Genomic DNA, 16,191 nt, shown 5'->3' with positions numbered 1-16,191 from the left:
AAGTTGTATAAGCAAATACTATATTAACTAGGGCTCCTTGTGCTTGCCACACACATGGTACACAAAGTAAGCGTGTACCCCCCTGAGGATTAATGTAATTATACCCTCAGGTGTTACAGATTACAGCAATGGAATGAAATGTACCACGGAAAACTTTCCTTGTAATTCAAAAATCTTGAAAAATAAATGGTTCAAGTACAAAATTAATCACTCAAATGCGTGTCCTGTAGCGCTAAATGTGCGTCTTGCTGTAAGATAATTCTGTAGAAGTATCGTAGTTATCGTCCTCTGTAAGCAAAGTTCTACTGAAGTCAATGTACTTACATCATCATAAACGAAAGTGAAATGCTTTGCGTATAGATATCGTAGTTATTATGTACCTAACCGTGATCAAGAAAGTACTATAATGTAACATATTGTTGTGCTAGCGAAAAGGCTGTCTCATTGTAGCTATACCACGAAAGTTACTATTAAACATGTTTTACCTTCCAGAATAATACATAAAAACTGTGCAGATATAAAACAGATACACCGCAAAAGCAACAATGTAAATTGTGTCACATATTAGTAGCGTCGTGATATAATCGTGTAGCTGTCAAATAAACTAACAGCTGTGTCATCTGTTATCTCTCAGAAAGTACTTTAAATCTAGAATGTATTTTCAAGTAAACCAAAATGTTGCATTAAAATCTCATTAGCAGTGCCGGTACATGTTCTAAGTATGTCAGCCTTATAGCCATTACGTAATCGTGCAACTAACAAGCAAGAATGTACACACACAATAACACTGTGTCATCTGTTCACTATAACAATGCACTCGTAAATACTGTCTGAATACGTTCCCTAGGTTCTAGACTGGATAGTGAACTTCAAAACATAGTTGCATGTTAACAGTTTCTAAGTCTGACAAAGCATACTAGTAATGTAAAGTGAAAAGTTATATGGCAAAGACTAAGTTAAAAAGCAGATTATCTTTCAATAAACTGTTTTAAATGTGAAATATGGTGTAAACCTTTACCCTTCCTTCAGTACGCAGCAAATCAACTTGAACGCAAATTATTATGCGGTATATGTCGGTAAAGAATGCTAAAATTTTTCTCATGGTTAGCATCTATGTTATTTTTCTCTGAGCCAGTCGGCACACGTGGCTGCCTGCGGTGCGAGTCATTGTCTGTTTCTTTGTTGGCGCGCGTCGTTATTGGGATTAGGAGACCTAACTTCTACAAATTCACCTTGTCGAGAGGGCCCTGCCCTGTTTGAATCCCGCCAGTTCTGATGCAATTCAGATCTGTCGTTACGATCATATCGTCTGTCATCATGTCGGTAGATTCCATAGTTTCTTTCTTGTCGGTCACGTGGTGGAGAATTTCTCCCTGAATCGTAACTGCACGCTGAACTGTTGCACCTCAAGTTATTCTGTGTCCCTTGATAATAATTGTTTTGGTTCCCATATTGTCTGTTTCTATAATTATCTCTGTCATATTCATTACTGCGGAAATGCGATCGTTCTCTGTAACTATTATTCTGCCAACAGTTGTCATACGGGTGGTGTCTGTTTTGGTCATGATTTGTGTTGTGAGAATAGCCTTGTCGTCTCCAGTTATTATTTGTTTCATCGCGGATTTGCGACGGATGTGACCTGTAATTGTTGTGTTCCTGTTTTCGCGTTCCGCGATTGTCAGTGTCAATTTCTAATTCTTGTAAGAGTCCCTGAAAAGCTTCAATGTCGTCTTTGCAACGTCCTGCCAAAATAATGTCGTAAATGTTCAGGTAATTTTATTAAGCAAATGCGGATTAGTTCTGAGGGGCTGTATGGGTTTGACAGGTACAGATTCTTGTGCAACATATCTTCGAAATATTTTACAAGACTGGAAAATTCAGATTGTTCGAAATGTTTCATCATTATGATGCTATGTTTTACTCGGTCTTGTGTAGCTTGAGACCAGTATGCTGAGAGGAAGGCATGACAAAATTCTCCTTCACTGTGACAATCGTGAATGACCGATCGCATTCTTACAGCTGGTTCATTCTCTAAGTAGCCACACACAAATTCTAATCTGTGCTGCAATGACCAGTTTGGAGGAAAAAAATGAGATAATTGATGAAGCCATGCTCATGGATGAATGTCGTTGCCAGAATTCTTAAATGTTTTAAATTTACGTGTAGTAATGAACAGCATATAGTCAAAATCATCATGTCGGCGAGTCGCATATCGGTCAATGTTACGTGGTGTCGGCGGTTCCATCTCAAAATTCGGTGCACATTGCCAATTTCTTTCATAATTTCCGAAATGCCCTGTGTTATTATTTTGTGGCTTTTCCGTATTTCTAAGTCCCTCTTCCCGTGTTGGAGCGCGAGTGTCCTCTGAAATATGTAATTCTTGTATTACTTGTGCCAACTCATCTTGTACTTCCCGGATTTCTCTTTTGTACAGTGTATTGATTTGATTTTGATTTTGTTTGAATTTTCTAATTTGTTCATACTCCTCAGTGTCAGTGAAAGCTGCAGCTCTTGTGTCATTCAGCTCATCATCTACCTTTGTAGATAAGTTAGTGAACTGATCTGAAAGTTTGGCTACTTTATCCGATAGTGAAATTATTTCCTCTGTGTGTTTTTCTGAACCAAGTTTCAGAGTGTCCATTTGTGCTGAAATCGTATCTGCTGTGTCCTTTAAGTTTTCCTGAGTTTTTGCAAGTTGCGTAACCGAATCGGTAGATGCAACTGAGTCAATTTTAGCTTGCAAGGTCTCATGATTTTCATGAACAATAGTTTGCAGTTCTTTTATGGCTGCTTCGTGATTGTGTAATGCATTTTCATGCCGCGAAAAAATAGGTTGAAAATGCTCACAAATTTGTGGTTTTACGTCATTACAGACTTTTTGACATTTCGATTCAATGTTATGTAACTCATTAGTTAAATCTTCACGTGTTTGTTCAAGCGTGGTGTCTAACTACCGAAGATTTTGTTCCATTGTGTCTACCTTTTGAAGCTTTTGCTGTGTTTGTCTCTGGTGTTGTTCCATTGTGTCTAACTTTTGAAGATTTTGCTCCATTGTGTCTAACTTTTGAAGCTTTTGCTGTGTTTGTCTCTGATTTTGTTCCATCGTGTCTAACTTTTGAAGATTTTGTTCCATTGTGTCTAACTTTTGTAACCTTTGTCCCATTTGTTGCATTAACTGTAATAACAATGCACTGGTGTCTGAAACATGTTCCTCAGTGCTATTCGGCAGTGCATTTGAACCGGCAATATTCGCATTTTGCAAAGCAGAAAATGTGTCTTGCCTTATTTGAGAAAACGGTGAGGACGCAAAACGTGAATCTACAGTATTTGCAAGATTGTGCCCTGTCATTTCGGATTCCTGAGTCGAGCTGTTGCCGACCGATCGATCGATAATGCTTCCCTGTTCACTATTTGTTTCTCTGTCTACGCCATTATTTGCCGCCCGCTCCATTTCCCTATGCACAATTACCAAATTACTACTTTGAATGTCTGTTAATTCATTACACAGTGGTGCTGATAAGCTATGCTCGTCGTCAGTATTATTTCTCAGTTTACTTTGGAGCCTAGTGTTACGTTTTTCACACTCCATAATTATCACATATTTCACACGATAACACAGAAAAGCACAATTTGAAGAGCAAAATAAGAAAACACATTAACACAGCACTGAAAATAATATCTACTTAATTGCAAGCGCAGCTGCGAAATGCTTGGTGCAAATCTACATGCATGTCACAACTGCTTTACTGTACAACAATGAAAAACTACAACTACAAAGGAAATTCTCTCTATGATTACGCGCTAGCAATAAACAATAGCTACACTAATTACACAAACTACAAGAAAAAAATCAGAAGATTCCAGTGAGATATCCTCAGCTAAGGGTCGACATATGAATCGTCCCCTTAGAAATTTTGATAGAGAACAAACAATGTATTTACCTTAATGGTGTTCAAAAGTCATAATATATATAGCAGTTCAGGATACCCAGTCTTACAAATTTCAAAACTCCGCCATTTCTCTCCTCACATCCACCACTGCTGGCGGTTCACCTCCAACTGCGCAACGCTACGTGCTGTTAACAGCCAACTGCCAACACTACAATGGCAAATTCCAACAATGCCACCCAGCCACAGACTGCACACAGCACAGTCAGTGATTTTCATACAGAGCGCTACGTGGCGTTACCATTAAAAAAACCTAAACAGCCTACTTACAAGCTACTTGACTGGGAAGTAGCTGCTCCAGTCACGAAGACTGACAACATCCAGGAGATGGGTGTGCTATCCACAAGCCCCTCCATATTTGCATCCAGTGATGCCTGTGGCCTGACTATCACATGATGGCCATCGGTACCAATGGGCCTTCATTGCCTGTTCGTCTGGAGTTTACTTTTTATTGTAGCACAGCTGAGCAGAATTACATAGTTTTGTACAATCCATTTCCACAAAAAAGTCGCAATATTTACAACTGCCTCTGAACATTAATGTATCTCTTTATACAGCCGGCCGGTGTGGCCGGGCGGTTCTAGGCGCTTCAGTCTGGAACCGCATGAGCGCTACGGTCGCAGGTTTGGATCCTGCCTCGGGCATGGATGTGTGTGATGTCCATAAGTTAGTTAGGTTTAAGTAGTTCTAAGTTCTAGGGGACTGATGACCTTAGATGTTAAGTCCAATAGTGCTCAGACCCATTCGAACCGTTTCTTGACACAGAGAAAATACAAGTGTCTCACTCTGAGCACTTCCCGGCAGAACTGTGTTTCCCGGATGGTCCCTCGATCATGGGATCTCTTCGTTTCATTGGCAAGTGCTGTACCAACTGCACACACAGCCTCACAGCTTTACTTCCACCAGTACATCTACTACCTTCCGTATACATCCTACCTCTCATGTATTATATACTGCTGTTTTATCTGTAGGTGGGACAACAGATATGGAAAGGAAGGAATGGGAGATACCAGAGATTATGCAGACAGGAAATGAAAACGTCCTTCGTGTGCCTTTGGTTGAGGATAAACACTTCCTATAGGGATTCCTGAAGAATCGCACAAAGAGCAGTGCAACGAGTTATCGGAGTTGAGTTAAGCGGACGTGAAAGAAAGTGTGTTTATAGTAGTGAAACAAGAGTCAGGGCAACCAGCCACAGAAAAGTATAACGCCACTATTAAACGGAATGGAAGCGCTATAAATGATGAGTCACAGGTAGCAGACATATTTAATAATCATTTGTTAAATCAAGCAGAAAGTATAGGGATAAACTAGTCAATAGAAAAAATCACAGCAGTATGTTGAAGAAGTAATTCTCACAAAATTCAGTCATATGAATGTGTCAAGAACTTCTCCTTCTGAAATTAAGAAAATTATATATTCTCTCAAAAATAAAAGCTGCTTTTGATGGTGGTTCCAAAAGAGTACTAAAGATAGTTCCCATATATTGAGCCCTGTCTTATCTTGAATATGTAATGCAACGTGAGAAGAGGGATATCAGGTGAACGACAAGCTTCACTGCTGATACCATTTTCCAGACATTTTGAGAGGGTGATGTATTCTAGAATAGTATCTCACACCAGCAAAAATAATATCTTCATCGAATCACAGTTTGGTTTTCAGAAGAGTTGCTGTACTGAGGATGCCACTTATATGTTCACTCAGCGTATTTCACAGGCATTATATGTTAGCGCCGGTTGCTATTTTCTGCGACCTGTCTCAGATATTTGACTGAGTGCTGCACAGCACTCAACTAGATAGAATGAAGTTTTATGGGATTTATGGTATAGCCAATCAATAGATAATATCAAATTGAGCCAAAACAATGCCGTAACTCTTACTGGGGAGAAATCACATATGGGGGTTCCCCAAGGCTCAGTCTTAGGTCCACTATTGTTCCTCATATATGTAGAGGATCTTCCATGTAATATATGGCTAGAATAGTTCTTTTTGCAGATGACACTAGTAGTGTAGTGAAACCAAGCACAGGTACAGAATGCTTTTGGAAGTACCACTGAGTGGTTTTCTGCGAATAGTCTCACATTCAGTTTTAAAGAGACACAGCATATTCAGTTTTGCACATCTAGGGGTACATTTTGCAACTGCTATAACAATTTAGTTCATCTAAACTTGCACTTAGAATCACTGCACATCTTGGGGAGAGACAAACCAGTAAGTTGGCATACTTGCACATTTCATTCGATAATGCCATATGGGATACGGTTCTGGGGTAACTCACCCTTAAGAAAGATAGATTTAGTGCTGTAAGAATAATATGTGTCGCTCCCCCACGATCATGTTGTAGACACCTATTTAAGGAGTTGGGCATTCTGACTACAGCTTCACAGTATATTTATTCCCTCATGAAGTTTGTTGTAAACAATAAAGTTCAAAAGGGACAATGACGTACACAATTACAATACCAGAAGGAAAAATGACATTCATTACTCCACATTAAAGTGGTCTTTCGCACAAAAAGGGGCCCACAATGCTGAAATAAAGTTTTTTGATCTTTTACTCAGGAACATAAAATGTCTGACAGAAAGCACATTAAAATTGGACAGCAAATGAAAAAAGTTTTTTTCTTAACAACTCCTTCTATTCCTTACAAGTATTTCTGTAGTTGTAATGTCTAATATGTGGTGGATAAGAATTACGAAATCAGATATTAAGAAAAGACTAATAAATTTGCGTCATGTAATCATGTTCACAAATTAATTTGCAATGAGATGTAAAATGACTCGTTCTGCATCATTACGATTTATCGTGAAAATGATTTATGGAACATTAAACTAACTAACTAGGTCTGCAATAAGGAATGTCACTGCTGACTGCCACTTCCGAGACTTACTGAGTGACGATTGAAGATAAGGGTGGGTGGCATCCAAGGTAGTCGTAGCTAACGTCCTTGGAAATTCTAAGCCAGCTAGAATGGGAATGTTGAGCAGAAGTCTATTAGTGTGGGTAGGAAGGTGACAAATTGTCATTCAGAATCCTTCTTTTCAATTTATTTCTTTTCCAAGAAGTTCGGTGAGTGACTAAATGATAAAACTGATCAGCTTGCCGAATAACTTGCTGAATAGTTTTATTTCATAAACTGCATTTCTTTTACTTTACAGCTGTGTGTAAACACGTAAAAAGTAATTACAATGTGGTAGCCATACATTTTCGACAGGATATAGACTCTGTCGGCATAAAGAAATGAAAACATTGTGATTCTATCAGAGACAGAAAAGGACTTGGAAGAGCAGTTGAAGGAAATGGATAGTGTCTTGAAAGGATGATATAAGATGGACATTAACAAAAGCGAAACCAGAGCAGTGAAAATCAGTCAGTTTAATCTGGTGATGCTGAGAAAATTGGATTTGGAAACAATACAGTAAAGGTAGTCACTAGTTTTGCTTTTTGGGTAGAAAACTGACTCGGCCGAAGTAGAAAGGATACAAAGTGAGACAGCAAAATAACTCATGATGGCCGAAGAATAGAGGATACAAATGTAGACTGGAAATGAGAAGAAAAGCTTTTCTGGAGAGGAGAGATTTGTGAACATCGCATGTGCATTTAAGTTTTAAGAAACATGTTCTGAAGGTTTTTGTCTGCATTTAGTGTCGTATGGAAGTGAAACATAGACGATAAACGGTGCAGCCAAGAAGAGAATAGAATATTTTGAAATGTGACGCTGCATAAGAATGCTGAAGATCGGATGGGTAGATCACGTAGACGGAGTTTGTGAACGGAATTGGGAAGTGAAGAAAATGGAGGTAATTTAACTAAAAGATGGGATCAATTGATAGGTCTGAGATGTCGATGGATCACCAATTTAGTATTTGAGGGAAGCGTGGAGGAGGGGGTAAAAATTGTGGAGGGAGACCAAGAGATGAATACGGTAAGCAGGTTTAAAAGCATGTAGGTTGCAGCTGTCAAGCTTTCACAGCATAGAGCAGCATGGGGAGCTGCAGCAAAGTAGTCTTCGGATTGAAGAACGCTATAACAACACAAACTTAATGTGTGCCATAAAATGTTGTTGTTGTGGTCTTCAGTCCAGAGACTGGTTTGATGCAGCTCTCCATGCTGCTCTATCCTGTGCAAGCTTCATCATCTCCCAGTACCTACTGCAACCTACATCCTTCTGAATCTGTTTAGTTTATTAATCTCTTGGTCTCCCTCTACAATTTTTACCCTCCGTGCTGCCCTCCAATACTAAATTGGTGATTCCTTGATGCCTCAGAATATGTCCTACCAACCGATCCCATCTTCTAGTGAAGTTGTGCCACAAATTTCTCTTCTCCACAATTATGTTCAATACCTCCTTATTAGTTATGTGATCTACCCATATAATCTTCAGCATCCTCTGTAGCACCACATTTCGAAAGCTTCTATTCTCTTCTTGTCAAAACTATTTATCGTCCACGTTTCACTTCCATACATGGCTACCCTCCATACAAATACTTTCAGAAACGACTTCCTGACACTTAAATCTATACTTGATGTTAACAAATTTCTCTTCTTCAGAAACGCTTTCCTTGCCCTAGCCGGACTACATTATATATCCTCTCTTCTTCGACCATCCTCAGTTATTTTTCTCCCCAAATAGCAAAACTCATTTACTACTTTAAGCGTCTGATTTCCTAATCTAATTCCTTCAGCATCACCCGATTTAATACGACTACATTTCATTATCCTCGTTTTGCTTTTGTCCATTCCGTTCAGGTGCTCTTCCAGGTCCTTTGCTGTCTCTGACGGAATTACAATATCATCGACGAACCTCAAAGTTTTTACTTCTTCTCCATGGATTTAAATACCTACTCCGAATGTTTCTTTTGTTTCCTTTACTGGTTGCTCAATATACAGATTGAATAACATCGGGGATAGGCTACAACCCCGTCTCACTCCCTTCCCAACCACTGCTTCCCTTTCATGCCCCTCAACTCTTATAACTGCCATCTGGTTTCTGTACAAGTTGTAAATAGGCTTTCGCTCCCTGTATTTTACCTCTGCCACCTTCAGAATTTGAAATAGAGTATTCCAGTCAACATTGTCAAAAGCTTTCTCTAAGTCTACAAATGCTAGAAACGTAGGTTTGCCTTTCCTTAATCTATTTTCTAAGATAAGTCATAGGTTCAGTATTGCCTCACGTGTTCCAACATTTCTACTGAATCCAAGTTGATCTTCCCCGAGGTAGGCTTCTACCAGTTTTTCCATTCGTCTGTAAAGAATTCGTTTTAGTATTTTGCAGCCGTGGCTTATTAAACTGATAGTTCGGTAATTTTCACATCTGTCAACCCCTGCTTTCTTTGAGATTGGAATTATATTCTTCTTGAAGTTTGGGGGTATTTCGCCTGTCTCATACATCTTGCTCACCAGATGGCAGAGTTTTGTCAGGGCTGGCTCTCCCAAGGCTATCAGTAGTTCTAATGGAATGTTGTCTACTCCCGGTGCCTTGTTTCGACTTAGGTCTTTCAGTGCTCTGTCAAACATAACATAACAGATATAATATCCGATACCAGCTGTATTTTTAACCCGATTGTTGTCGCCAGCTTATTGTGTCATTAGTTATTGTGGCTGATGGCCTTTGTTGCAGATGGGCTATGCGCAGCTGGAGCAGCGGGGCACCGGTCTGCACCTCCGGCAGTTCTCCAGAGCCTATATCTTCCAGGACGATGACGGTAGCAGATTGGTGTTCACCAGCATCGACGCCGCCATGATCGGCAACGGGCTCCGCAGAGACGTGAGTGCACGCCATCCTACTTTTCTGCCGCATTACTTTCTCGAATTGTCTGAAAAATACTGGGACCGTGTAAGAGGTAAGGCTACCTAGGCCTGTATACAGGAGAAAACGCACACTCCAGAGGAAGCACACGAGGAGCGTTCAGTAAGTAATGTTATATTTTTTTTCTGAAAGCAGGTTGGTTCTATTCAGGACTTCGATACGCCATATTATTCCCCACTCTTTTGGCTATTTCTCAACATGATATCCGTTCAGTGCGACTGCGATACCCCACATCAATGGGAGGGCCCGTATGTTCACATGGTACCACTCTGTTGGTCGACGCCGGAGCAACGTCTTGCTGCATCCATACCCCCCCCCCTCTCCCCCTTTCTGTCATCACCAAAAAAATGGTTCAAATGGCTCTGAGCACTATGGGACTTAACATCTATGGTCATCAGTCCCCTAGAACTTAGAACTACTTAAACCTAACTAACCTAAGGACAGCACACAACACCCAGCCATCACGAGGCAGAGAAAATCCCTGACCCCGCTGGGAATCGAACCCGGGAACCCGGGCGTGGGAAGCGAGAACGCTACCGCACGACCACGAGATGCGGGCTGTCATCACCAACGCTTCAGGTGGAGTGCATCCATTATTGGGCCAAACAAATGGATCTCGGAAGGTGGGAGATTGGGGCTGTAGGGTGTTTGAGGAAGAACACACGTTTGAGTCCCCCAACTGACGTCTCAGCACTATTAATAGAGGCCGGCCGTGGTGGCCGAGCGGTTCTAGGCGCTCAGCCTGGAACCGCGCGACCTCCACGGTCGCAGGTTCGAATCCTGCCTCGGGCACGGTTGCTAGTTAGGTTTAAGTTGGTCTACGTTCTAGGGGACTGAGGACCTGAGATGTTAAGTCCCATAGTACACAGAGCCATTTGAACCATTTTGAACTATTAATAGAGACGTCCAGTTGAGCAGCTAGGTGTTTGATTGTGATCCGTCGACCAGCTGGAATGAAACCTGGAATGAGAGTGTCGGCACCTTTCTATATTAGAGCAATCACAGCAGTGCGTGGCTGACCGTCACGCGGGAGACACGCGATGATAGGAGACGCCTCGCCCAACGACCCACCGTGCTTTTGTTCAGTGCGAGGTGTCCGTAGACATTCTGCAGGCGCCTATGAATATTTGCGACGGTCTGGTTTTCCGTCAAAGAAAACTCAGTAATAACCCCCTGCTTGGAAACCGCTTCCGTTACAGACGCAATTCTAAAGGTTACGTGTAGGCTACCGTCTATGGGATCTTCATGAAACTATAGGTGCTCAAGCGTGAGTATTCTACGATGTCCCACAAAAAATTCCGCATTTTTGCAACCTAAACTGGCCGAGAAAAAAAGCGTTGCATTGTTTATTGAACGTCCCTCGTATTCACGAGAGTTAATCACAAAATTTTAATTATCACCTCAAAAATGAAGTTACCTAACTAATTTTTGTTAGTTTGCAGACCCAATTCAGACTGAAATCCCCGCGCCACGGTATCGTAGCATCCCGCTAGAGCACCGAGAACAAAATGACTAATTGGTAAAATCGTGTGGAAATTGGTTCCTTGCAGTGGCGCAGGAGAACGGCGGAAGTGGAATGTGGCTGGGGATTTTCTAAGCGTAGACTCTTAATCAAACGCAGATTACTTTTATTAAACAATGCGAACAACGTAATTAATAAGAGCACTTGCATGAGAAGGCAAGAACTAGCGCTCAGTTTATCAAACGACCTCGATATCTAGTACAGTAAAATAATTCATACATACTATAAAAATGGAACTACATAAATGTGTATGTATGTTCCCCAAGTCCTTCTGAATCACTGGGTCAATTACAGTCAGACTTGTTACGTACACCACAAACTGTCTCAAAAGAATCACTTTTGGAGAAGAGCCTACTAAAGGTGAAAAAGCAGTGGAGCCCATTACGCGCGAATACCAAGATTTTATTCGCCCAGTATTTCAGAATGAGAGCATTTAGTGACTTGCAAGAAGCATTACACATCATTTCAAACTATTACGAAACTTTTTCTCGCTGTCAACCCTCACAAAATATCGAATATTACATTTTCACTGTTCATGTTTCACTAAACTGCCGCATGAGGATATGACTTATTACTTTACTTCTGTACTTTTCATTCTTTCTCAACACACTGGACAGACCGTATTGACATACGCCGCTGAATGTACCTGGAACAATATGTCATTTTACTATAGTTCAGGAGATATGACTTCAAATACTGAGATGCATGAAAACCTGCTGCATCATGCGTGACCTTTTAATTTATTACTTCTTTGCTACTAAATCTGTTCACAACATATTTCGCAGACAGTAGCCACATATACTACTGGATGTATGGGGAGATAAACACCGAGAGGGGATGAGGAGCAGCTTGACATGGAGACGGGGAGGAGGAAATAGACAGAGGGAGGGGAAGCAGCAAATGGCCAAAGAGAGGGGAAGGAGGAAATCGATGGGGGAGGGGGGGGGGGACGAGCAGATGGACAGAGGGAGAGGAGGAGATAGATAGCTAGAAGGGAAGGAGGAGGTGGACAGAGAGAGGAACAGCTGTAGATGTACAGAGAGAGAGGAGGAAGAGAGAGAGAGAGAGACTCATAGAAGATTGGAATAAATATCCAGCCAGTACTCTATAAAACCCATGCCGCATTGGAACGACCAACTTTACAAAAATAAATAAAAAAATACAGAATCCGAAAGATTCAACTTAATACATTGCGAACTTCCAGCATGCTAGAGTAGCTTGGGTCAGCAGCTTTTATTAATTAGCAGAACGGAAAACCAGTCCAAGCCGCACTTTTTTATACTTTTTATTCATTCGACAACTACTTTCGGGCCGAGACCCATTTTCAAATCATCGTGACAAAGTCGAAAATGGCATTTCCAAAGACGTCAACAATGTGCAGTGAACATTTACAATGCATAAAGTTGACATAAAAGTTTTCTGGGTATAGTACCGCGTCATAATGTAAAACTACTGCTGCTGGAGAACTTCAAATGGCAAGGAAAATACTACGAGCAGACAGACGGCGTAGCAATGGGGTCTCTCCTGTCTCCGCAGGCAGCCGACATATTCATGGAAGCCTTTGAAGCAACGGCCCTCGCTTCATCTCCTTTACGCCCACCACGTTTCTGGTTCGGATACGTGTACGTCATGTTGGGTATATGGCCTCATGGTGAAACGGAGCTACACAAGTTCCACGAATATTTGAACAATATGCACGGGAAGATACAGTTCACGCTGGAAGTAGAAAAGAATGATGCTATCTCATTTCTAGACGTCGAAGTGTACAGGAGAACGGAGGGCACACTGGGGCACACAGTATATCGTAAGCCTACACATACAGACAGGTATCTGCACGCCCAATCCTACCACCACCCAGCGTAGAAGAATTCTGTCATCCATTCTTTGGCAATCCGAGCGCAGCGTCTAAGTGATGCTCAAAACATCACACCTGAGCTTAAAAGGTTACGCACGACGTTTCTAGCCAACGGCTGCAGCCATAAGTCGATAAACACAGCCTTGTAGACGAACACAAGCAAGAAAGATAAGCAAGAAAAGACAAACTGCAGCCAACAGTGCGCTTACCTTATATGAAAAACGTTACTGACCGAATAGGTAAACACCTTCGCCGCGTTGGGTTGCAGCCTGTTTTCTATAGTGGTCGTAGGATCCAGGACGTGCTAGGCTCCACTAAGGACTAGGTGGATTCATTACACACTGCAGGCGTTTACAAGGTGGAATGCGAATGTGGAGAGGCATACATCGGCGAGACTGGTAGGCCAATAGCAACGCCCATTCGGGAACACGAGCGTTACATTAGTCTAGGGCAACACAACAAATCCGCAGTGGGAGAACACCAGCAAGACTGCGGAAAAGGAATAACATTCAGCGAAGCCTGTGTGTTGGCCAAGCAGCCAATTATGACGAAACGCAAAATCAGAGAGGCCATCGAAATACACCCCAACAACATGAACAGGGAGGATGGACTCAGGCTTGCCCCATCTTGGCTGCCAGCAATCAGAGCCCAACAGACCGCACTGTCAACACGAGGCACGAGCACTACCGGCGAGTAACTTCCGCCGCGCGGCCGACGTCCAGCAGTTGGTAAACAGCAGCAAACTTCTCATTCGACGGTGACCTCCAATCATGGTACATAACACAAGAGCCAATAGACAACAGAGGTCACGTTCTCCCTCCACCGCAATAACCTGTTAAAATACAGTTCCCTCTCCTTCTTCCTTAAGTGACCAATGAAACCAAGTACCTTTTTAAAATTATGACGTAATGTCATGCGCACAACAAAATATAAAGGGCACTGCATAGCTAGAACGCACCATTAGACCCAGAAGAAGCCCGCTGCAATCGTGGCCGAAACGTTGGTTTTTCTCCAGCAGCAGTAGTTTTTAAATTATGACGCGGTGCTATACCCAGAAAACTTTTATGTCGACTGACTCTGGCTGCGGAAGCCTACGCAATTATAAATGCACAGTTATCTGCATGCACTGTAAATCTTTACTGCACATTCTTGACATCTTCGGAAGCGTCATTTTCGAGATTGTTATTATGATTGAAAATGGGTCCCGGACCGAAGCTAGTCATCGAACGAATAAAAAGTAAAAAAAAATTGCAACTTGGACTGGGTTTTCCTTCTATTGATTAATACACAGATATAAATATTTCGCTCCATTAGATAGAAACGTAGCATGAATTATCACACTAAATATTAACACGCATATAAATAGAACACACGGATACCTAATCAAGGACCTAGTTCCAGAAAATAACCATAAAATGCATCCCACAAGAGCCAAAACCTTAAGAAAACATCAAACAGACGACAGAATGACCTACAGTAATACACTGACCACACGTACATCCTGTAGCAAAGACACAAGGAAAATCAACCTCAGTAACAAGCAAACATAGCCGTAAAATGCAGTTCAGTCTTATAAACCACTGCTCTATAACTTCGAGGCCTAAAAGCGACCTCATCGCGTTTCATCAGTGTAAACCTTTTTTTACTTAAATATGTCAGCACAGGCTCAATTCGCTGCCTTCCACTTGTCGTAATGGAGACTTTACTTGAACTAGCATTCTGTCGCTTCCACCTGCACCGTGTCCCTTGGACTTTCAGAGGAAAACATCGTCCGTTGCTCCAATCGGAACGATGCTTCGCGTTGAAAAAGCACATCCACAGCCTTGGCCATCCATGAGTGCAAATGCCATGTTGATGTGCCGTGCCTCTAGCTGCTGCTCTCGAGCTTCACCATGTTGGCCGTTTCTACTTTGGCTGGCCAGTTGCTGCTGCCTCTGCTCAACCGCGACTGTCTTTCGCCGATGGTGAGAGCAGCCACGCGCCCTCCCTCTATGCAGAAACGCGCTGACACTGGCACACACTGGATCACATCCGCCCATACAAGCTCGGGCGTCATATCACGCATGGCCCTGACGAGGCACCGGAAATTTGGCAACCGCTGTGCATGGCAGCCCGGCGGCGGCTCCATGTTGAAGGTGCTGCTTTGGTGATATACGCCATACTCCAATCCGCTCTCCCTGGCTGCATGCCACCTCTCGCCTCACCGTGGCGTGGCACGTGCCAGTTCCCGCCACGAACATAGCTGGCGTGAGTTGCTGGGCTGGCAACAATAGATACGCCGTGAATCTCCTAAATCACGGCTCACTACCTTTGAGGGCGAACAACAATCCATGCTGAAGTTGTTTCTTTTCTTCCGGTCTGTCATCACAGAACTGTCCTCGTCCTATCGATTTTCGGTCATTGGTGACCATCTTCAGATCTGGTTAAAACACATCCTAATGTAATGAAGCAAAATACCGATCGTTCAATTTGTGAAATTCATGCTAGTGTGGTGAAAGCTTGTAGCAACAATGCACCATCATACGACACAATGGTTAGCTGGCGCAGGCGCATCTCTTGAGGTGAAGTAAGTGTAAACGACGGGAAAGTGACTGACCAAGGACTTGTCGAATCCGTGACACACAAAATCGCTGCTGTATAGCCTTCCAAAGGCGAACCAAAACGCCGTTAAACCACTGGTCATCATGTTTTGTCTCATCAGTCTTTGTTGTGCGCTGTGCCGTATGTGAGAGACTACTGTTGGAAATATGCATAACATGGTAGTTATAAATTAGTTATGAAGAAATAGCCTTTAGTTGTGAAAAGGGCAAATAACTTACAGAAATGTTTGATACAGCATTGGATGCAGTATATCTTCAAGTTTTATTCTCACGTGACACTGTGAGGCCCCGACTTCTTCGCTAGGTGGGAATGAGTTGTTCCAACAGCCATCATGGAGTCGTATAATGGTGCAGAGCGTGTACAGTGTTAGTCACCCATTGTATGCTTTCACGGTCTGCGTCTTTTTCAATTGAAACTACTGGGCTGGGTGGCCGTGGCCGATGTGTAAAACTGCAAC

General features: G+C 42.3%; 1 protein-coding gene across 2 annotated transcripts in view; it reads left to right on the top strand.

The window, feature by feature from the left end:
• LOC124775058 (neutral ceramidase-like) overlaps nt 1–16,191 on the top strand; it is a 486,227-nt gene that overhangs the window by 245,570 nt on the left and 224,466 nt on the right. For both annotated transcript variants that reach the window (XM_047249851.1, XM_047249852.1), the window contains one exon: nt 9,568–9,714. In XM_047249851.1, the coding sequence (XP_047105807.1) occupies nt 9,568–9,714 (147 nt within the window). The remainder of the gene's footprint in view (nt 1–9,567; nt 9,715–16,191) is intronic.

This window comes from Schistocerca piceifrons, chromosome 2 (genome assembly GCF_021461385.2).
Source record: "Schistocerca piceifrons isolate TAMUIC-IGC-003096 chromosome 2, iqSchPice1.1, whole genome shotgun sequence".
In the NCBI taxonomy this organism is placed as follows: domain Eukaryota; kingdom Metazoa; phylum Arthropoda; class Insecta; order Orthoptera; family Acrididae; genus Schistocerca; species Schistocerca piceifrons.
The sequence above is the reverse complement of the archived record's forward strand: the minus strand, read 5'-3'. Positions and strand labels throughout refer to the sequence as shown.